This window comes from Echiichthys vipera (genome assembly GCF_963691815.1).
Source record: "Echiichthys vipera genome assembly, chromosome: 3".
Taxonomy (NCBI): Eukaryota; Metazoa; Chordata; class Actinopteri; order Perciformes; family Trachinidae; genus Echiichthys; species Echiichthys vipera.
Window position 1 is genome coordinate 22,208,169 of NC_139828.1, and position 25,197 is coordinate 22,233,365.

Below are 25,197 nucleotides of genomic sequence, written 5' to 3' on the forward strand. Positions count from 1 at the left end.
AAGAGGGGGACATGTTGAAGGGGTTCACCTGTGAAGGTGAGAGGGAGGAATGGAGGGAGAAGGAAAGGCTGATGAAGAGTTTATTGTCCGATCAGAAGTACTCCCCACTTCCTCAGTTCGGGAAGCCGAGTTTAAAAAAAGAAATAGAGGCTTGTGTCCATGTTGCAAAAGTGTCAGATGATCATGTCGAGGTCGCACAAAAAACATTCAGGTGTCATTTGCGAAGGGATTTTGTGTGAAAATGCCAGATCTCAGTGCCTGGACATGTAGTTTTAATTCCAGCTGCTTCGATGGGGAGCTGCCACACAGCTGCAAGCTGTCTGTCTGCGATACTTGAAACCCAAAAGGCAGGGCACCTGTCCACCTTGTATACAGGTTTATTTGAGCAGGTTGTTGCTCAACTGCTCATGCTTTTACTGTACAAGCAAATGTACAGCACATTTTTGTGTTTTTATACGTCCAGAAAGAAGCAAGTCATACTGCTGCTGAAAGGCACCTAAGCTCTCAGTATGAATGTCAGTGTTTCCTTCACATCCTGCATGAAACCGTATGTTGACTTGGTTAGGTACATTTTGTCAGACTGTGATACAAACTGTTTCATAGGACTGCAGGATGGACTTGCTACCTTTTCACCTTTAAAGTTTATTCCTTAATAAAAAAAAGTTCTTTTGAATATATATATTTGTATTTCACTCATTCATTCAAGACTTATGTACTGTATTTACACAGAGGTTAAAATAATAACAACATTTTCAAACCGTGGTAGTAAGTACACATGCTTTAAACAATAAGGCATTAAAAAGTCAGACAGCTGTATATGTACTTGTGTTGTTGCGGCTGTGTTTCTTACACACTCAAATGTGCACACACAGGCCAGTTTCTGTTGGGTCTCCAATGCGACCAGAGTGGAAATGTTAGACTGGGTCCCTGTGTGAGAGGCTAAACTTCTCAAATGTTGGGTCCCGAGCAGAAAGAGTGCAAGTATCTCTTTATCTATTTACAGGTCTGCGGTGATGACCGAGTCGTTGTACATCAACACTTCAGAATCAGCAGCGAGCAGCGCTGTTTGTGATGCATGGTCCAGTTGTCCCAGTCCCTTCTGGGAAACTTGTCCATACATCTGTACTCCGCCGCTCCCCGGCATGATGCAGTGGGAGAGCAGCGGCGTGTTGGCATCATGATTGGAGCCTGTAGTGGAGGGTACTCCGCTGACGTGACCCGTGCTGGTGGAGCCACTGGCGCTGCTGGGTGAGCGGCTTTTGGGAGGGGGCAGGTGGTGCTGGATGACCCTGGTCGGTGGGGCAGGGGGAGGGAAGTGAGCTGGGAAAGCCGCGTATCCCGGCGGGATGGGGTATCCATTGACGGGGATAAAGCGCTGGTGGGTTTGCATCACAGCCATGGGCGTCCAGGCTTGAGTCTGGGCCATCTGGGCCGGTGAGGGAATAGCCTGGGTCGGGTAAAGGTACCCCGCAGCGGCGGCAGCAGCAGCGGCGTAGCGGGGGTTGCCGAGGTTGCTGACGGGGCTGGCACTCAGCGAGGTGGTCTGAGTGGTGGCGTTGCCTCCCCCACCAGAGGGCGTGCTGGAGCTGGCGTGGGATGACAAACCCTCCCAGGCTCGCAAGCGGGCGTGGATGTCCTTGAAGCGTGCCCGTCGTGTTGGCCCTTCCTGCCAGCATTCAGTCATCAAACCATAAAACCTGAGAGACAACAGAGTTTGTAATCAGGCAATTTGATAAACTCAATTTAAAATTAAACACATTGTTTTTGATATTTTATGGCGATATAGTTATATACGAAAAACTTTTAAATGCTAAAAGATAGATGTGGAGCATCCGGCGGACTAGATGATGCTGATTAACAACATCACCTTGAACTTACCTCGGTGGACAGTCCTCGGGGCAGGGCAGCAGCTGCCTCTTTCTCACCATCTCCATCACTTCCTGGTTGGAGAAGCCGTAATAGGGTTGCAGACCGTAGCTGAAGATCTCCCACAGCACAACTCCGAACGACCAGATGTCTGAGTCTGTGGTGAACTTGCCGTAAGCGATGGCCTCGGGGGGCATCCAGCGGATGGGCAGCAGAGTTTTGGGCTGGAGGCAGTAGTAGTCTGAGGAGTAGATGGCTCTGGAGAGACCCAGGTCGGAGATCTTGATGTGGAGCTGTTCGCCTACCAGAATGTTCCGAGCTGCAAGATCTTTATGGGTGTAAAAGTGGCTGGCCAAGTACTCCATCCCAGCAGCCACCTAGGTGTAATCAGTCAGTAAAGAAAACATAATTTAAAGAGGTATAAGCTGTGAAGTATGTCTGGTACACAGTAAGGTGAAAGGAGAAACAGGATAGGAAAGAGACTTTGAGCTCAATCAGTGAATCAGCAATCCAGGAAACTCTTTTCTAACAGACTTAAAGCTGCTTTCAAACCCCACCTGTATGGACATGTGCAGGAAGTCTCCATGATCCAGGCTAGATTTCACAGTGCCATCCTCATCACTGCTGCAGCCAACGTCAGAGTGCGGTGAACGCATGATGAGGAAGTCGTGGAGGTCGCCTTGGGGCAGAAACTCAAACAGCATACAGACAGGCTGCTCCTGGATCACCACACCCAGCAGGCACACCACGTTTGGGTGCTGTAGCTCCGTCAGCACTGCAGCCTCCTGTAATTTAAACACAAAGTATCTGTGAACTTCCATGAAAAAAGAGAAATAGCAGCTTCATTCGCAAAAAAAACTATTGGGGAAATTATTTTTATACGCTCATCAGAGCCTGAAACCTTGAAGTGACTTTCCAGCCTAAGTCTACTTTTTCAGATAGAAACACCAAAAGGCCTCCGTGAGAAGTTTGTTTTGTTGAGTTTGAGCTTTTTCAAACTCAAAAGGCAGATTTTTGGGTGTACTATGACTTCAAATGCTGCCAGTTCAGGTCATGTTCTCTGTACACGGAAAGAAAGGGTTATGTTTTTACAAGTCATGTGTTTCATCTAAATGTATATAGACAATCTGACATTTTATTTTTGGGACTATTTCAAGTGTGAAAGATGATTTTAGCGGTATACAGTCTGCCATCGCCCACCACGTTTACCTTCTGCAGAAATATATCAAGCCATGCTTCAAACTCTGTGTTGAACTACCCTTGTGGTGTGGTTTAAAACAAAAGATTATTTTTGTACCACATTCACAAACAATTGCCAATTAGAAGCATTTATTTTAAAATGACTTGCTAGAGGTCATATACAGGTAACACATGGTTGATTTCATGATGGATTGACTCTGTACCTGCTGGAAGTCGCCCCAATGCTGAACATTGGAGACATCCTTCAGGGTCTTTATGGCCACGAGCTGTGCCTGGTCCATGCCCGGCAGATACAGGTGGCCCTTGTAGATCTTCCCTAAATTGCACTCTCCAAGCTCCTCCATGAAACGCACAGCCGACAGGGGAAGCTCTTTGGCCTTACTCTGCAGAGAGAAGAAAAGGAGGTGGGAAAGAAAAAGAGGAAGAAGTGAGATCAGTGGGAAAAGAGATGTGAAAGAAAATATTAGATCATTATTTTCTTTGTACTCTCTCCTCGCCATTATCCTCAACTCGAAAAGTGAAATGTTGACATGAAGTTTACATAGGTGCTTCTAAATCGACTGCCAGATATAACATTAAATATGTGTTTAAGTTGACAAAATATAAATAAAAAGTATAACCCAGAGAGTTGATAATTGTCATAATCAGACTCAATCCATTACATCAGCTCATAATGACTCCTTTCAAGCCTTTGGAGAGCAATGTGAGGAAATTGTTAAATCTGGCACCTTGTTCTTAGCTTAAAAATTTAATTTAACTGACATGTTAGCAGCTTTTAGGAATACTAAGCAATTAGTTCTCTTGCCAGTAAAACTGTAGAATCAGCTGTAATAAAAACAAGAAAATGTGTAGCTTTCTTTGTGAGTAGGGACATTTTAGTATTTTATTGTCACTGGAAGGACATAGATAGGAGGTTTGTAAATACAGCTAACTCCAGCAGGAATGAGACGGACTGTGGGGTTATAACAAGGTAACATTTTTTTTGCAATTCAGTCGGACTGGATCAAATAAACTTCTAAATTAAAGTGCAACTTAAAGTCATAATCCGTAAGATTTGAGATACGTTGCTTCTAGCAGCCTCGTTGGTGGTAAGATGCAGGCGAGCCTTTTCTTTCAAAACCTCCATTGTGTAACATTCACGGTTGCGATATGTGTTGACAATTTTTTTGGTCTTTAATAAAATTAGTTAAAACACATTCACCTCTCTACTTCCGGTCAGTCCCCTATATGTTACCCTCTAAAATCCATACACACACACACATACACACACACCTGGACAGCTCTAAAACACGAGTATGTATAGTGTTTGTGTGTGTGTGTGTGTGTGTGTGTGTGTGTGTGTGTGTGTGTGTGTGTGTGTGTGTGTGTGTGTGTGTGTGTGTGTGTGTGTGTGTGTGTGTGTGTGTGTGTGTGTGTGTGTGACTGTACTCAAGGATAAAGGGTGAGGTGAGGTTGGCAATGATTTTCAGATTCCGGGAACTCTGAGATGAATAATGAAATTCCTCAGTGAACAGAAGAGACACACAGGCCTGTGTGAGCTCTGGGGGGGTGGGAGTGTGTGTGTGTGTGTTTGTGAGTGTGGGGACCTGCTGTTGTTATGAGAGACACAGATGTTTTTAGTTATGGGTTTGTTTCACCCCGTCTTTACTCCCCACACCCAAACCCTTAGATCCTCCTCACACCACCGCAGGTTCGTGCGTGTGTGTTTATGTGTGTCTAAATGGATTGTCACGGGCAATGGCCCCTTGGTGACCCTGCAGCAAAGCATGCTGGGTAGCTGCCTAGCCCAAGACAAAGTTGTAGATAAGAAAGGTAGAGAAGAGAGTATCTCAACTTGACCATAAACTGCTGTATAATTGGAGATTTTATTCATTTTAAGGTAGAAATCACTAATTTACCCAAATTGTTTAGTACGTTACAGAATTAAGGCACCAGATCAGATGTAAGGGCACTTCTGTAAAAAGTTTTGAAATCATAAAATAGATGGTTATCTAGTCTGATATGTGTGAACCATATTTCAGGCCCTTGTTGTCCACAAAGACCATTTTAAATTCACTGCAAATCCCGTAACTGCATGCTTGTCACTCTGAAAAAACCTTCTTTGATCTCCTGTTACCTTGGCTCTTTGTAGATACAAAGCCGTCATCTAAACACGATGAGGAGAGACTCCTTTTTTAGGTCGGTGAAACATTTGTTCCATTGCAAATAGGAATCCAAATTAAACCACAGATATTAATGGCTTCTGGCGCTTCTGTGACATTTTGCGGTTCTTTCTACAGCCGTTAATTGTAATATTATACACATACCTTGAGCATAGGCTCTGCACAAACAGACACATTGTCTATAAACAGTAACCCCTCTCCAACCACCACCACCAAAATTATGTGTAAAAAGATAAACAGACATGATACGAGTGAGTGTGCAACCTTGAAAGAAATATGATACAGATCCATGAGAGAGTGAAGGAAGAAAAAGAGGTTCCAGAGGTAAAGGGATGGAGGGAGAGAGAAGAAGAGCAAAGGGAGATGGATTAAGTGAGAGGGACAGATGTGAAAAAAGGGACAGTGGGAGAGAAATAAACAGAGAGGAAAAAAGAGCTGCAGTCGAACATTCCTGGACCTGCTGAGCTCTTATGATAGAGATCTGACAGGTCATTTCCGCGCGCACACACACACACACACACACACACACACACACACACACACACACACACACACACACACACACACACACACACACACACACACACACACACACACACACACACACACACACACACACACACACACACACACACACACACACACACACACACACACACACACACACACACACACACACACACACACACACACACACACACACACACACACACACACACACACACACACACGCACACACACACACACACACACACTCCAGTCACCCCAGCACGCTGTGACGTATGGAGCTGTGCCAGTCTTTTGACTCCTTCCTCCGTCTGCTCTCATGTCTTTAAAAGACAGCAATAGAGCAGGGATCTAGATTCACCACAGGAGAGTCAAAAATGCTGTGAGCAATGTTTTCAGGGCTGACCCACACGCTTGAATTGCTATATTTGACGTAAGACCAGAGGACTCAAGTGCCTATCAAGCATGTACAATGTAGTGACCTTTACTCCCTTATTGGCCCAAGAACTAATACTTTGGTTGGAAGTTAGAAAAACTCAAAACCACTATCGAATGTTTGATGGATCAGGGATATAATTTTTCATCTTTAGTTGAAGAAGATCAAATTCCCCTTGAGGGGTCATGAGGATAAGTTCAAACAAAGTTTGATGCCGTTTCTTATTTATTTTGATAATCGAACCAGCATAACAACGTGGGATACCTCTTGACTTGAGTCTGGAATTGCCCAATTGTATTTATTGTAGGATGAGAGTACAATTGTAGAGTAAGAGTATTTCTATTTGCATATTTGATGAACACTGCTGAAGATGTTTTTTGTGTGTGCTGCATATTTTCAAAGTGATTCAACGGTCTTGTACTTATTTTCTTTCTTTATTTGTTTTTTCTGTTTGTCTCTTTATTTAGCCGTGCGTAATTTATACTTTTTCTAAATGATGTGAGTATACAAGTGTATTCTAGCAGTACTGTGGCTTCTCAAAAAGCAGTGAATAGTGGAGTGAGATGATAGTGGGAAGACGCAAGTTTACACTGCTGATATGTTCAGCGAGATTGTGGCAGAAAAGCAACAGAGGGAGAGATGGTGGACATGGCATTATGTGCAGTGCAAAAATGTGCACTGTGAAGTCTCCATGAGCCCAGGTTGCTTACATGTCCATTTGCCCAGTTATTTCTGTTCAGAAAGGATGGTGTGAAAGTGGTCAATCAAACTCAATCAAACAACCATGAACTATGCTGTGGACAAAGAGGACCACCAATGACATTCATTCAAAATATTGAAGTACCACTGTGTAGGATTTAGTGGCATCTCGTAGGGAGGTTGTAGATTGCAAACAACTAAACTTCTCCTGTGCTACAAGCGTGTAGGAGAACTGCAGTGGCCGATATAAAAACATAAATGGCCTTAAATGGAGCCAGTATTTGGTTTCTCCGTTCTGGGCTACTGTAAAAACATATGGCGATGCAACATGGCGTGCTCCGTGGAGAAGGACCTGCTCCGTATGTAGATATAAACAGCTCCATTCTAAGCTAACAAAATTAACTATTCTTATTTTCAGGCAATTATGCACTAAAGAAAAATATTATTATTATATTAAATTTCTTGATCAATAGATCACCCTAAATCTTGCACACTGGAGCTGAACTAAAAAATGACATGTAAAAGTGTGCGTCCTACTTCGTCTAGTTAAGTAGCCCTCATTAAAAGCTTCACCAATGGCAATATTAATATACAAGATGCATCTTTTCTATCCTTTTTCTACCTGTTTTTCATTATACATGGCATACAGTATGAGGTCCAATGACGACATAGTCATTTTTTTCTCCCTGAACTCTTTGTGACTCCAGAGAACATTGAACATACAAATAAGAAGCAGTTCAGTACTTCAAGACTCGCTTTCAGTCTGCAGAATTAGATTCATGGATCCATGGAGCACTGACGATGTCATCAAAGCTGTCCAATCAATGAGTTCCCAGTCATGACTTCATGCTTACTCCTTTTGGTTTGTATGATATACTTTGAAATGTTATATGACTGATTGAAATTGTATATTCTTTCTGTCTGTATCATCCTATCATATATCATCATGCTATTTTTTTAAATGTATTTCCCATAGTCTGCACTCTTGATTTTAGTCTCATTTCTTCCTTGGATCACCTCTCTAACGTTGAAATGAAATGAATTGGATACACCCTGTCTGTTTTTATGAGCTGCTGGATCAACATAACACTGTACCAGTCACACACTCCAGATAAGCAGCCATGTTCTTTCTCAGCAACCCTCTGCTTCAAACCCCACACACCTCATTTCACAACCAAGGTCCTTTTGTCAGTCCCATAAAGGCAGAGCAGGGCTTCCATCACCCCCCCATTATCATGTGCTGTGTCTGCTCTACCTTTGGCTTGTATGCAGTCGTGAGCATGGACATCTCAACGTTTTGTCCCCGGACTGGTTTGGGCTGGCGAGGGGCGGGAGGCCTGGGGGACTTCTGGTTGTTGCGGCACACGCAAATAAAGAAGAAGAGCAAGGCGATGGCTAACGGGATCGCCACACTGGGAACCAGGATGTACAAGATCTCCATGTTGCTGCCTCCAGACTTCTCTTTATGGTCTATAGGGATGAAAGGGGAGGAATAACATCATATATATAGCTTTTTGTATAACCCTGGAAATATAATGTAATATATAGGCATATTAGAGCTGAAATGATTAATTGGTTGACATAAAATTAAAACTGCAACAATCTTGATAGTTTTTAAATCATTTGTCTATGTGATTAGAAGAGTTTAACATCCTCAGGTTTTTGACTGCTGAAAAAAGACATTTTATAAAACAATTCATCATCAACACAATGATTAGTTGCAGCCGTACGGTTGCATTTTTATAACATGATGCAGTCAGAATAATAATCACAAGAAAAAAAAGGAAGAAATAAAAAATTGTGGTGAAAAATAGAAAGTTAGAATAATAAGGAATAATAAGGAATTATTCTGCAGTTTTACAACATACAATAAAAGGTTGTGGGCATTTCATTAGTGAAAACTACTGCCAAATACTGCCATATTACATCAATAAAAAAAAGCATATTAATGTTATTATATTAGCATATTTTGCATATTGGGACATCTCATTAACATAAACATATTCTAGTCTCTTACCACAGACGGGTATGTCACAGATCTCCATGCGTAACCCCTCATCCAGTGTGAAGCACCAGGGGGCCTCGTGTTTGTTCCCAGGGTTACGGCAGTACGAGTGTCCTCCATTCAGCTCTGGGTAGCGGACGGCCATATAGGTGTGGCTGTGAGGATACTGGGAGTTCCACGGCTGACACTGACGGCCCGACTTGGTCATACTGACTGTCCCTCTGTAGTCTGCCCCGCTGTTGTTGTAACACTTGTGATCTGAAGGAGAGGAAGGCGTGTTTGTGCGTTGTTAGGTTGAGTAGTATGCTCACAATATCACTTTCCTCCTTTCTTTTGAGTGGACGGGGCTCACAAACTTACTCACAGGCCCAGGTTTATTAAGTATTCCTTTGTTGAGCTGCTGGTAGACTGACAGAAAGCCTAAACATGTTTGCCTACTTCTCTTTTTCAGAGAATTTTTAAGCCTAGTACCTGCAGATTTGTCTCCTTTTGACCACAAAACCTAAATTTCTTTCCTCCAATCATCACCATTTTTCTTTCTCACACACACAAAGACACATTTTCACTACTAAACGTGTTTTCACAATGTGACATTGTGAGACTTTTCAAGCAAAGATGCCAAAACATTAGCTGGTTCCAGTTCATCAAATGTGCAGATTTGCGGCTTTTCTTCATCATAGCTGATCGTCTATTAAATATCTTGGGGTTTTTGTCGACCACACAAACAATTTGGGCTCTGGGAAAATTGTGATGAATGTGTCCTTCACTCCTACTTGTTGACATTTAATTGCCTGACTGATAATTGAATAATCTGCAGATGAATCAACAGTTGTAAATAGATATAGCTGCAACCTTAAGTTTAAACATACTTTGCCAATAAAGTTGGTTCTGATATCAGATCACACAGCTCCTGTTAGCAGTTACAATAGAGGCCACGGAGATGCCTGATAACAATGATCTCTATTAGCAGTGGAAGGGTGAACAGGTCTTACTCTTGTTTATGGGCTCGGCCATAGGGATGCCGATCCTTAGGCAGTTGGCAGCCTCGGGGCTGTCAAAGGCAGCCAGGTCCTCACAGTTTGGCAGCTTCAGTCTCTTCAGGATGATGGGGTTTGAGCGGGCGATGATGTACTCCGTCTTACACAAGTCGTTCTCCAGGATCTCGCACTCATCCTTACACAGGTCCCGAGGTTTGTCGGCTCCAGAGCTGCGGTCGCACGTCGGAAAGGCGAAGTGGCAGAGTGAAGGAATGGCAAACTGGGAGCAACGATCGGACAAATGGTTGGATGTCCCGATCATGGTGAAGGCCGCTGGAAAGAAGGGAAACAAAAGTACTTATAATTCCATAACTCACACTTCAAGAGACCAAATAGAGATTTATCTTATATATTCTTTGAATGACTCTGTCCTGCATTTATCAAAAGAGACGTGGAGTCTAAAGCAACCCTTCTCCCATTGCTACTAACTCTCAAGCATCTAAACACATGAAGGATCAAAGAGGGGGACTGACAATGAAAGCTGCAGCTGTAAATGTATGATTCATAGTCATATCGTACAGTTATTGCAAACATGTGCTTTTCTGTGGTTGTGATTATCAGTAAAGCAGCTCTGTGGGGGCTGAAAGAGAAGACAAGAAAATAAAAATTGGACAACTAAAGTTGGCAGTTATCCAAACGCCCACAAAATAAAGATCAGAGAATGTGATGCTGAACAGCTACCGAACGTGGATGTTCTGGCTATAAAATGATTTACAGTCCTACTGTAGGTTTATTATGATTGTATAGCATCATACATCTTTGTTATCACTCATCCTTGATGTTTCAGATTAGAGTTGAACTGTGCAGGGGAGACGCTGACAGCTGCACGGGTGTAATCAATAACACACGCGTTAAACTGACCTCTGAGGACATGTGCGCGCAAACGCACAGTACAAAAGCAAAGGAGGAGGAACACACAGACATGTACAAAACGGTATGTGGGCCATTTGGGCTCCATACAGTGTGGTGGCCCTGCTGAACTTCCTTTGAACTCCATAAGTAACATCCTGTTTTCCTCCTACAATATTAATTAAGGTTCACTATCTAAACAGTCCTCATTTACAGTAGGTTTTCAAGGATTAACAGTATGCTAAGAAGGCAGCTTTACAAAGGTGCTCCATCAGGCCTGGTTGCTGAAGACATGTGTTAGCAGGGTTTGGCTGCTAGTCAAGACAGAATTGCTAAATGACAGTTGAACTAGTGAACTCACTAGATGAAAGCAGGCTGTCAGCTTTTGAGAGGGGACAACTAGTTTGTTCTTAAAAACAATTTAAGGCTTTGCTGATCTGGTAGCATTAAATGTGGATGCATATTTGTATCTGAAAGTATAGATCTAAAGTGAAACATCACCAAAAGTTCTGTGAGCACATTTAGTTTGAAATCGCACAAAGACTTGAAAGAAAAACAAGTGTTGCTGAAGAAAACGTATGTTATATTTAAGTAAAAGTACGTGTTGAAATTTCTTGAGATTCTAAAGTGCAAGCCATTGTTTATTTTTTTGCAGTTAAAGGGATTAAACCCACATGCCTGTTTCTCACCTGTGATCTGGGTCTCGATCTCGCCCTGCATCTGCAACGAGTCGACGAAGATGCTGCGGTTACCGATGAAGCGGGCGCAGGCTATACCTCTGTAAGGCTGGCAGAATCCCTCCTCATCAAAATCCTCCCTGAGACAAACAGAAAGACAGTTAAAATATGTACATACAGGGCCAGTGGCTCAGTGGTTAGAGCGGGCGCCCCATGTGCAGAGGCTGGGAGTCCTTGGCGCAGCAGCTCAGGGTTAGACAGTGTCGAGCACACACAAACATACTGTATAGACTCACTCACATGCATGCTACATGTCCCCCCCCCCCCCCCCCCCATTTCCTGTCCACCTCTTGCTGTACGATTTAAATAAAAGGCACAAAAAATATCATTATTATAATAATAATAATAACAATAATGATACATTGTATTTATATACAACTTTTCTGAAAACACAAAATGTCTTGAAGAGCAAGAGGACTTCCATACAAAGTTATAGAAGCCAAACTTGCTGCAATACATGGAAATTCCACTAGAGGGCAGCCTATATTTAATATTAAACAAAACTAACTAGTTCCCTTACAGAGGGAAAAGACTGCTTCTTGTTGCAGCTCTAAATCAAGAGAGAGGTCTCCCTTTGCTTGGCTAAAGATAAATCACATTCAAGTCAAAGTCAGATATCTGACACACACACACACACACACACACACACTCACACACACCCTTATTCCTAGCACAGCTGTAAACCGCATTAGGAATTAATGTTTGGCTTTATATCTGTTTATGACAGAGCAGTGAGATGTCATCTTGAGCCCTAATCTGAAACACATGCAAAGAGAGAGAGAGAGAAGGGGTTAATGATCATGTTTTTAAACTTCTTACCTCCTTGATTTTTTTTTACCCTTTTCTACATGACACTCTGTTCTTGCCCTCCTTTTTAATCAATGTATCTCCCTCTCTCTTTCTTCTTCCGCCCTGGATCTCTCACCTTTCTCATTCCATAAACTGTACACACACACACACACACGCACGCACGCCCGCACGCACGCACACACGCAGCGTGTGAGATCACTGTGTCATGTGCTTTAAATTGTGCCATATGGGGACTTTAAGACCAGCCATAACCACAATATATAGGGGAGTGCATGATGCCACTGCACGTACACACATACTGAAGGACTCACAAAACTAAGCACAAAAGAACCATATTGTAGCTATTGGCTGATTGAAAGTACATCCTCATGCTCCAGTAATGACAAACAGAAGCACTCTATTTGTTACTGAACAGACTGTGAAATTTTGGAAGAATACTCACTAAACAGTATTACTCTCGTTTTACAACTTTGTTTATCTACTTCAAGTTAAGGGAACAATACTCTACTTGCTTCATTAAAACACTAATGTTCTCATTCTATTTTTCAAAAACACACTGCTTCATTTCATACTGTGTTCAACTGTAAAATAGAGCCTCATGGGGCTGAATGCTTCATTATCACCCAACCATGTTAGGCCGCCTTTGTTGACGAGAGTCAGGTAGTTTACAAGGGACGCAACAGCGTGTGAATTACACTCATTACGCCACAAACTCTAAGGCTGCACTTTAAAGATTCAACTAAAAACCAGGTGACAATGGCACACACACACACACACACACACACACACACACACACACACACACACACACACACACACACACACACACACACACACACACACACACACACACACACACACACACACACACACACACACACACACACACACACACACACACACACACACACACACACACACACACACACACACACACACACACACACACACCGTAATGTGGTTTGTGAGTTTGGTGTGAGTATGGGGTCATTAGGTCCCCTCTCTCTGAGGAGTGCTAAGTGACTGAAGGGCCAAGGTCAGCTCTCTCTCCCTTGGCCCCCGTCTGTACATATCTAAATGGGCTTTCCAGACATGGACACACACACAAACACACACACACACATACACACAGAGCCATAGAGCACAGTGGTCTACATACTGCCGATTCCATAGAGATAGGGTAAATCTACATTTACAGTTTAATACAGGTTTAAGCCTTTTTATCCCTGCAATATGTAATTTCCTACTAAAATGTGGAAATCGGTAATAATGAGTTCGTGTTGCGGTGTGCCTGCAGACAGCTTAGCACCCCTCCATCATGCCACAAACTCATAAACTGCTACATCTTCAGATATTTTTTCCTTTGGCAAAGAGCTCCATCTCTTTAGGTGAAAATCATATCTGGCATTAAAGCTGTAAGAGGAGAGTCTTGTTATAGCGGCCACTACGAAAGCTGGATAAACGAGTTGTGAGATCGATGATTGATTGGGCTTCAACTGTTCTGAATGTAATGAAGCATAATATGAAAAGGCAGCTCAGAGCATGAGAGAAAACACACACACACACACACACACACACACACACACACACACACACACACACACACACACACACACACACACACACACACACACACACACACACACACACACACACACACACACACACACACACACACACACACACACACACACACACACACACACACACACACACACACACACACACACACACACACACACACACACACACACACACACACACACACAATACAAAGTGAGGGCTGGAGTGTGTCCAGGCAGCCGAGAGGTTAGTTGGGTTGTGCGTCACAGAATATGGTGGACACACACATCCACACTAACATTAAGCCACACACAGACAAGTAAATGACAAGGGAGAGCAGACGATCCGCCACAATGCAGCCAGATCCCCGCAGGCAAATTACAACTCTGGCCAGTCAGAACGGCCTCAACCGAACCAGCTCAGCCCAAAAGAATCGCCCCTCACGGCTTTCTATATTTTAATTTCTTTCACTCAAGTCGACTTAAATTGAAAGCCGTGTCTGAGAGGCATACTAAAGTATTTGTATCCTGTGCAGTGCAGCAGAAATGACTTATGTCTAAAGGGAGACATGGGTAGGAAAGACACATCTACAATAACCATAATCGTTGTGAGACATTTGAGGTTTTCCGAAAATCTTACTTTGTTTTTGTGTATTTGTTTCTCTGTGCGTCTGTGTGCGCAAGCTATCCCAGGCTGGGAGAGCCAAGTGCGGTTGCTATTTGTGTAAACAGTGGATGGCAGTTCAGGCCTTTTATTTTACACACCAACGCCACAGGCCCTCTGTGTAATGTTTTATAATAGTTAATTACAAGGAAAGGCTTTTCCTGCAGAGACCCGATATATAATCCAGATCTAAACAGAAAGGCGAACCTCGCCACAGAACCTAAACAATCTATTGAGGACATTGATTCATTGTCCAATTAGATTTTTTCCAACCTCATTATTTATTCAGGGAAGCGCTTGCTAAGCAGCCATGCTCTTTTTCCAGCACCCTCCTGATTCACATCCATATGGTTGCATACATTCACACCTGGGTGGTGCCAGTACCACAAAAGACTGACTGCAGCTCAAGTGCTGGAGACACTTTCAATGCCAGCTGTTTTGGAAGAGATGAAAGAGACGTGAGCGAGCCAGCAGAAAACGTAAAATATAAATACTTTAATGTGGAACTTCAAACATGAGTCTTCCTGATTTGGTAACTTCAAAGAAAGTAAGAAAGAGACAAGTTAGGCAGCATTTATAAATTGCCAACATCCATACTTGAGATGCACATAAATAGAATTCCTAGAAAATGTCCCTTTAATTAATGTCATGCGGGTGTTGACAGAGGAAAGTAAAGGTCTATATACTACGCCTCATTGGGTCCTGAGCAATACACCTGCCATGACATTGTTGTGTTCCCCAGCAATGCTAGAGTATACGCACAATTTTCTAACAGCTAGCTATTTGGGAGCAGGCTATTTCAAGGAATTAAAGCATTCATTCTGAAAGTTCAATTACTTATACTTGAAATGATCTTTGCTACAATGTAACATGTCCAGTCTCTCTTTCCTCATCTGTTTTTTAATGTTCTGTAGAGAGAGACGGAGAGTGAGCGGCACCCAGTTGCCCACTGACGTCAGAAGCGGACAGTATTATGTGCTTTGACTGCAACAACTGCACAACTGAACAACTGAAGTTATATCTACGTTAACTAAAATACCTGTTACAGTATAGACACAAATATAGACACAAACACATTAAACCATGGCCTCAGAGATGAGTTTTAAGGTATGAGGACTCCTGACTGATGTATCCAAAAATGCATGATTCATTTAGAGAAGACTTGATGCTTAATCCTACTCAAAAAGTTAAATTTGCCACTAGAGACAAAAGCCTGGATTCCTTTAGACCTCGTAATCAATCAAAACGACAAGTCTCTCATTGATTCATTGTCCAATTAGATTTTTTCCAACCTCATTATTTATTCAGGGAAGCGCTTGCTAAGCAGCCATGCTCTTTTTCCAGCACCCTCCTGATTCACATCCATATGGTTGCATACATTCACACCTGGGTGGTGCCAGTACCACAAAAGACTGACTGCAGCTCAAGTGCTGGAGACACTTTCAATGCCAGCTGTTTTGGAAGAGATGAAAGAGACGTGAGCGAGCCAGCAGAAAACGTAAAATATAAATACTTTAATGTGGAACTTCAAACATGAGTCTTCCTGATTTGGTAACTTCAAAGAAAGTAAGAAAGAGACAAGTTAGGCAGCATTTATAAATTGCCAACATCCATACTTGAGATGCACATAAATAGAATTCCTAGAAAATGTCCCTTTAATTAATGTCATGCGGGTGTTGACAGAGGAAAGTAAAGGTCTATATACTACGCCTCATTGGGTCCTGAGCAATACACCTGCCATGACATTGTTGTGTTCCCCAGCAATGCTAGAGTATACGCACAATTTTCTAACAGCTAGCTATTTGGGAGCAGGCTATTTCAAGGAATTAAAGCATTCATTCTGAAAGTTAAATTACTTATACTTGAAATGATCTTTGCTACAATGTAACATGTCCAGTCTCTCTTTCCTCATCTGTTTTTTAATGTTCTGTAGAGAGAGACGGAGAGTGAGCGGCACCCAGTTGCCCACTGACGTCAGAAGCGGACAGTATTATGTGCTTTGACTGCAACAACTGCACAACTGAACAACTGAAGTTATATCTACGTTAACTAAAATACCTGTTACAGTATAGACACAAATATAGACACAAACACATTAAACCATGGCCTCAGAGATGAGTTTTAAGGTATGAGGACTCCTGACTGATGTATCCAAAAATGCATGATTCATTTAGAGAAGACTTGATGCTTAATCCTACTCAAAAAGTTAAATTTGCCACTAGAGACAAAAGCCTGGATTCCTTTAGACCTCGTAATCAATCAAAACGACAAGTCTCTCTTTTCTTCCTATCATTGCAGGAACACACATCCCTCCACCTCCATGCTTCCCTCTCTTTCTTTGCCACAACATGAGGCTCTCTCCTGGGACAATGACTCTGAAACACGGGACACTGCCAACCAGCTGCACGAAAGAAACATAAAATCACTTATATACTTCAATAAAGATAAACTAGAAAGATAATCAACGACTGAGGTGGTGATACAGCTGATGCCATAGCAAAGCATCCACATGTCTCTTCTCTGTTTCATTGTCAGTGTGTGATCTATCATAGCTCCAGTGTTGGAAAAAAAATTGAGGCATCACTGCTAAATTTAAAAGTCTGCAGGTGATAATCATCATCTGTAGCACATGCTCTGTTAATTACAGAAGAAACTAACTTTATTGTTGGGTCCATACTTTGCTCTATGTTTTGATAATGAAACAACTATTTAGGCCTTTTGCATGTAAACTTGGGTATTTTTCATCAAGAAGCTGTGGGCTGGGATGACTGATTTGTGTTGATTTCTGGGGTTGAAAGGATGTGAAACTCAACGCTCTTTGTTGAAGGGCACATAGCAAGGATGGGATATTGAGGGTGAGGAGGCAAGGGGCGGATCCTGATGACATTTTGGATTTCAGGGAGCTGCTGTGGGTGCTGAGTGAAGAGGGGATGAGCTGCCAGCAGCATGAGGCCACAGCTGTTAGATCCTGATTGAGGATGCCCCTCAGTTTGTGCTGTATGTGTTTTAAAAAATATACAAAACATACACTCCCTGGTTTTGTTGTAGTGTGCAACAGCAACCCCCGAATCCCAAAAATGTTATGCTGACCAATCGGAGCAGACTAGGCTTTTTCAGAAGGGGGGACTTAACAGGCACATAAACAAAACATTTCAGACAGACTGTTCTTACAGAAACCCAAAACACCAGTATGAACCTGAAAATTATCCCTTTTAATAAAATCAGGAAATGTGGTTTTAAAGGACCGTGCTAGTGTTTTAGCTCCAAAATGAAAAATGTATGGGTCAATATGTGTTGTACTATTTTGTGCATGGTACTTATACTTATATTGTATATTCAATAATGCTACAAGATATGTTGTTTATTCTGTTTTTATATGCCTTATTGACATCTGGCATGGACAACAGATGAAAATTAGCCTTCTCAAACCGATCAGAATTTATAAAACAAAGCTATGTGGATAAATAGATGTGATGTAAATGTCATGTCATGTGTAGTACATTGCTTGAAATGTGCAAAAATCACTGGCATAGCTCTTAAACTCAGATTTGTAGTTTTATTTTTTGGTTAATTTAGGGCATGTGTGTATTGTAATGCAGTAAATATGTTCTTGAGCTTACTGGCTCTAGAGATACTTCACTGTTGGGCCTTTTCAGAGTGTTTGTGAACATGTGTATGGTGTTAGATAGATTAGATGCATGCGCTTTTAAAGGGAAGGTGTCCAACGACAAATAAAAGACACTTGTGGATCTGGAAAGCAGCGGATGGACAAGAGATGATGAGAGGGAGAAAAACAATGGACAATCGTGTGGTCGCTGTCCTAAAGAGACTGCGTTTCCTCCCGGGAAGTGAGTCTGCCACAGATCATAAAAGAAAGGATGAGCAAACAAAACATGTTCAGCATTATTCAGCATGTTTAAAATAACAAAAAAAGAACCGCAGAACTAATATTCAGAAAAACCTAAATATAGCATGTTGCAAAAGTGAGTTTTATCGGTGCAATGATGGTGAAATATGTACTGATATTTTTCAGCAGCCAACAATAACAGCAGGGCAGTGGTTTACACTGGTGTGTGATTAAAGACAATGTAACTCAATTATCATAGGAGGATTGTGGAATGCTTATGTGGTTGCACTGTGTAATGATCTCGTACTGACACAGAGCCAAAATGGCCACCAGAGGCTGAGGTTGACTGGGGTCTGTGGCTGCCAGTGGCCCGTGACAGCGCTGGGAATGAACAGCGAGCATGGGCAACTAGGCGCTGCATAAGGACACAATGGAGAAAGAACGAGCCCTCTCAGGTCCTCGTGTTACTGCTCGCTGACCGCAACAAAAGAGGCTTCTGTCGGGGAGAAGGAGAGAGAGATACAGAGCATACTGAAAGAGGAAGAAGGCAAGAAGAGGCATAAGGAATGATGTGGAGAGGACATCATGGGTGGATTTAAGTTGGTAGATTTTCTTCTTTTTTGAAATCCTTTTCGTTGGATTTTGTTATATTTCAGGTGTGACGTTTTTTTCTTTGTTGGAAAGAGCACTTAAAATACAAGTACAGTCGGAACAGCGCGGCAAAAAAAGCAAGGGTTTTACTGCACTGGAAAGTTATCATCGCTGGTCACACATTATTTTTTGCAGGACGACCGTGCAAATTTTCTGCCCCTGCTTTGGCACTCCCACTGTGCCACCGGAATGGCTTTGTTAAAATGAATGAGGGGGCTGCATTTTCACATGCTGTCGTCGGCCTGAACGTGGCTTACAGTCATGGTGGCTCTCTCTGCTCATGCTAAATATACAGTTCTTGTATTTATTTCAAACAAGAAATTGTTAGTGCATCACATCACAGTGAGTCTGAGGAATTTTCCCAGAAAAGACGCAGCAGGCACTGGTTTGTTCGAAGGGTAAAGCTTTTATGGAAAAGCCTATGGTTGAAATACTCTTGATTTGAGGTAGAAACTAAACATTTATTAATGTTCACATTTCACTGAAAGCAATTTGAATGCTGATCTTATCTAAAACAGTCCACAGGATGACTCCCATCGATATACAAACGATGCTGGTGCTGCACTCTGCTCAAGTATTTGTTGTAAGGCCCAGTCTTTCATGACTGCAGGTGATGCTAAAGAGTTTTAATAATAGGGTTAACGCATACATGGTGATTCAACATGCAAGGAAGGATCCTACATCAATCTCGTCACTCCTCACAACACTTCTGAGCCGCTGACATCACTTCCACGAAGGACTGCAGGGTTTCGGAGGTCAAGGTGAGGGGGAGGGGGAGGGGTTCGGGAGTGAGGGTGTCAATCAGCCTGTCAATTAGCAGGACAGGAGGGCAATATGTCTCCTAAAACCTAACATAAACCCAGTGGTGTTTAGACAGACACTTACACACACAAACAAATGGAGCGCAGGGGTTACGCAGTGGAATCCATTACTAGAGAGGTGAACTAAAGGTGGAGGGTGGGAAGATTTTGTTTGACTAATAACTGACCCACTGGCTGTAGAGATCCCAGAGAGCAAATAACATGGACAGATATAGAAGAAGCATAAAAAAACAATAAAAGGAAATTAAAAATGGGGGATAGAGAGGAGGGAGAGAAAAGTTAACTAAGAGAGAAAAATTGGGAGGAAGAGAAATTGAGAGATAATTGAGGAAAAGAAGGAGGCTGAGGTATGGAAACAGTTTAGCTCTAGGCCTAAAGTCCAACTGCTGTTGCACAATGTAGTACGTGTGTGTATGACTAAAAATTGTTATCCCAACAACAAGAAGATCCAACAATTGGCATTGTTCAAGTCCATCATGCTTCAATCAGGAAGGTCAGGAATTGTTTTGTGCTGACAAAGGAGTATTGCACATATAGCAGTTCATGTTCTGTTTTTATAAAGGTTTTTTCCCCCTCCTGAAGCAGTATTACAAGCTTAGTGTTTGTTTTTAATTTTCTTTGTGGCTGTAAAAATTCCAATCTTTAGTTTTTCTTATTAGCATTCCTTGAATTGACTCCAGGCTGCCTTGAAACGTCCGCGTGGAAATAATAATAACAGGAAAAGCTCTCAAGAAAGAATATGGGAAAGAGATAGCCGAGAGCTAAGCTACTTCTGTGATTTGTGATGTACCCTTCCACACACACACACACACACACACACACACACACACACACACACACACACACACACACACACACACACACACACACACACACACACACACACACACACACACACACACACACACACACACACACACACACACACACACACACACACACACACACACACACACACACACACACACACACACACACACACACTTCCCTCCATGATTTACAACAGCTTACTGCCTAGATCACAGATCTCGATCTGAACTCACAAAGGCAGACACTTAAAAAAGACAGGAGGACACATGTTTTGGCGGACTATGACGGTGTTTAAGAAACAAGAATACACACGTTTGAACACGAGCGTGGCTTCCTGAGAAAAGGGGAATAATCCTTGATGAAAGTGATTAAGAGTCACTACAGGCATGTATTGTGGGGGAAGGAAAACACTTGCATGGTGGAGCCCATAAATAATCCCTCTTTACACACTCTGCAGTCAAAGGTGTCTGAAGGACGCAGAAAACAAACATAAAGAGCTCAAGTCGGGTTAAAGGATATCCACATTCAAACATTCACACAAAGCCAGTAAATAACACATGATTACAATATGATCTGTATGTCTTGGTTAAATGTATAGGGGAAAACTACGAGATTTTGAGGCCAGATCCTCAAATTCAGGTTACTAGGTTACTTTCTTTGCACTCATGAATTGATCCATTGACAGTAGCCTCATTATACCAGAATGCAATGCAGCTGCGAGACTCACTGATGACTAACTGATGATGACTTATACATTAGTTAGTGTTTTTCCTGACTGGAAAATCTATTTCTCTGCTATATATACCACTACAATTACAGCTTTCTTTCTTTGAGTTCAGGCATGTTGTCTGAAGTTTCTGGGGTTTTTCAATAGTGGAACATTCTAAGTAGTTCTGCTTTGTCGCAGCTCTCTTCCAATAAAAGATAATTTACATGCTCCTGCACTCTTACAAACAAAGATAACTAACCAGCACATTAGTCAGTCGGTACAAGGAACTGACATACACTCTCAGAGTTGTCACCAATATTTACAACAGGGTCCTTCAAGTATCCGCTCTTCTGTGAGTTATATGAACTTCCTGCCTAGAGTCGTCTCACTGTCGAAAAAACTGCTGCAACTCTGTCTCCTACAAAATGATATACCCATACAACTACACTGGATTCTCAATTATGTTTGGAAACATTTTTTTCCTCCTGGATTTAAAACATGCCTTTACCATTGTGGATTGCTGCATAACTGCTACACAACTGCTTGTTTTTCTTACAAACATAAATCCAGAATTGAGTTTCGTTGAATGGGAATGTATTTGTTTTAGGAAACCAGGCTCTTATATCAGCCTGTTGAAGTGTTTGGTTGACAATGGAACTTTTGTGCTACAAACTTTTGTAACTTGGCAATTTAGTTTGAAGCTTGAAGTACTTTCTCCAGTAAAAGTGGAGAGAAAGTTTAAAAAAAACAAAACTTTACTTAAGTATAACATTAACACACACACAAACCACCTCCCGTTTTCCCGCCCTCGATCTCCATCACTTAATCTGTCCTCTGGCTGGCCGACCAGCAGAGCCCACCTACATGCTGGCCTTAAGGGACCAATTCAGGTTATACCGACAGCCAATATTTTTGCATATGAAAATGATTTTATCTTTACAAAAACATATCTGTGAGCAGAAAATGGGAGTGAATATAGATGCCTAGAATGCCTAAATGTAATGTATTAATGATCCTGTTCACACAAAGATGCTGAATAACTAAACTGAAGTGGTGAAATATAAATGTATCTGTTATTGTTAACTGTAATTAAGTATACAGAGCATCAAAGTTTGATAAATCGATCATGATTTAGCTGATTTATCTTATAAGTCTCAATGATAAACCTAAGAAATTCTTTCTTTTTTCATTCTTCTTCTTTTAGCCAGTCCAATGTTGGCTGAACTTGACGTCCAAATGTCTTGCTGGTAAAATCTTTCTCTGAAGAAGAGGTGGGAGCTAAATGTACTACTGACTTGCATTATCACAACCCGAAATGACCTTTAGTCTTACTGCATGGATGCAATTTGGTAGACGGCAGGACCAACAAATACAACGCTGATTGATAAACTGACTTCAACTGTGCAAAAGTGCTTCTTTTATCAACACTCTCTACATCAAACTCCATTTATCCTGTTAAGCTCTACAAATTGTTGAATATCCCCTGGCTCAGACTCACAGAATACAAGCCCAAACTGCAAACAAAAGCCTCTGTTTATACCTAGAAAGACTCAAGGTACACTGTGCCTCCCTCTGTTTCTCTGGCACTGCACCACTGCTAAGGGCAAAGAAAGAACACTTTCTGTGCGTACTTGTCTGCGCGTATATGTGTGTTTTTTTTTCTTTACAGGAGTGTGTGCATTATGTGTGTTCACGGGAGGTTTAGGGCAAAGTTCAGGGAAACCCCCACAAACCCCATCTAGGCACACACACACACACACACACACACACACACACACACACACACACACACACACACACACACACACACACACACACACACACACACACACACACACACACACACACACACACACACACACACACACACACACACACACACACACACACACACACACACACACACACACACACACACACACACACACACTTTCTTACCAGACCTGACCTTGACCAGACCTGCCAGGATCACCAACAGACAGACACAGGGGATTCTGGGAAACAGGAAACAGGAAGTGGGCCCTGTCCAAGCTGAGTGTGAAAGCCTTGTTCATAATGAGTTGTGTATGAAACTCATGGTGTGCGGTAAAGTATGTAAAGATAGACTTACACCCTCACTAATGCCTAATAATGTAAATTGCTCTAATGGTTAAAGCCGGCTACACATCATGACAGTCCCCACGTGTGTGTGTGTGTGTGTGTGTGTGTGTGTGTGTGTGTGTGTGTGTGTGTGTGTGTGTGTGTGTGTGTTCATGTGTCACCCCTCTGTATGTGTGGAGCCCCCTGACCTGGGCAGCATTTAGCAGAGAGGCATCCAGGCTTGTGGGAGGGGGCTGTAGTTGGATCTCTGGTTTCAAACAGCTCCGGTGCCCTGGGACCAGACCATGTCAAAGGGCCTGTCCCCGATGAGCCATATTAGGGCCCTAAACCCCTATCAATCAGCACTGCGCTAAAAAGAATCCACAACAAGACGGCAATTAAGACCCACCGAGGGCTTAACTAAACACGTGTGAGAGATAGGGATTGTAAGAGTAACTGCGTGTGCAGTTCTTTGACTCTGTGTTTTATGTAGAACTGCATATACAGTATGTGACTGTGTGTGGGTAAAAGCTTTTCGAGACAGAAAGAGGGAGGGGGGGCAGTCTACTCCGGACGTGTAGAGGGACAGAGCACAGAGGTGAAGAAAGTCTCAGTAGGCTGTCTTTGTTTTGCCTTGCATATCAGTGAATGTAAAACACTGATAAATGTACTTTTTTTCTTTTGCAAATAAATTTGAATTCCGTTTTCCATGTTCGGCAGTTAACAAGCCTACTAAGAAATATGGGAATACTACAACAGCTCTGAGTTAAACTACGGGTTGAGACAGCTCCACTGGTGTAAAGCCTGTTGTTGGCAGGTCTGAATAATGACTCAAAACGTTCCAGACTGAAATACATATTTTTTTAACTGGATCCCAAAGTAAGTTTAAGTATAGTAAGCCCCCCACCCCCCATGTTGTTCTGATGTGAAGTGCTGAAGTGGATCAGTATGTGGCAGAGGAGTAGTGCATCCAAAAATTGAGTGGGCCTGTCATCCCCTCAGTCTGAATGGGTGCGATGCTTGTGGTATGGAGCAAATCATCATCAATCCTGGCCGGCATCTGAGAACCACAGCCGTGTTGACACTGGCACTGAGGTGAGGAGAAGTGAAACCAAAATCCAAAGTTTCTCAATACAGCGCACACAAGTTCACAGTCTGAGTTAAGAGCCTATTGTGACCAAAAACAACACATACTGTATGCTGAGGGCAGCAGGGAGCAGAGTGGGAGGAGAGACTGGTTTTAAAGTTGTGGACCTGAGTATAAACCGGCTTATTTTTCCACATTCAGGAGCACATTTCAGATTCCAGATACCACTCTCATAGCTGTGCTAAATATGAAGCTACAGCCGGTTAGCCTAGCTTAGCACAAAGACTGGGAACAGGTGGGAACAGTTAGCGTGGCTCTGATTAAGTAACAAAATGTACCTCTAAAGAAGCTAATTTGTGTTTTACAGTAGGGTGCATGCCAGACTATTTATTGGCCGGGCACAGTGACTTCATGCCAGGCAACCAGTATAATATGTTAATTAGTGAGTCCCAGCCTGGTCAGATGCGTACATGACCAGATAAAGCCTCTTGGATGAGAGGTGAAACTTCTTCCTAGTTTTGTGATGCAATGAGAAGTGTAAACAACGGTAGCTTCCGCACATGAGATGAGCGCAGCTATCGAGCAAACCGCTCGCTAATACTTTTTTCTCTTGGATCCTTCTGTTGGAATATGGATCGGGCACCTAAAATTGTGCCTTT

The 25,197-nt window shown here is 42.4% G+C and overlaps 1 protein-coding gene across 1 annotated transcript in view; it reads right to left on the reverse strand.

The window, feature by feature from the left end:
• Positions 1-802: 802 nt before the first annotated feature.
• The window catches only part of ror1 (receptor tyrosine kinase-like orphan receptor 1), a gene marked incomplete at its 5' end in the record, with an annotated part of 122,370 nt that continues 97,975 nt past the window's right edge, over positions 803-25,197 (reverse strand). Inside the window, 8 exons of the mRNA XM_083911581.1 lie at positions 803-1,697; positions 1,879-2,243; positions 2,424-2,651; positions 3,270-3,449; positions 8,126-8,340; positions 8,888-9,133; positions 9,868-10,185; positions 11,451-11,578. Coding sequence (XP_083767707.1) covers positions 998-1,697; positions 1,879-2,243; positions 2,424-2,651; positions 3,270-3,449; positions 8,126-8,340; positions 8,888-9,133; positions 9,868-10,185; positions 11,451-11,578 — 2,380 coding nt within the window. The 3' untranslated portion in view covers positions 803-997. The remainder of the gene's footprint in view (positions 1,698-1,878; positions 2,244-2,423; positions 2,652-3,269; positions 3,450-8,125; positions 8,341-8,887; positions 9,134-9,867; positions 10,186-11,450; positions 11,579-25,197) is intronic.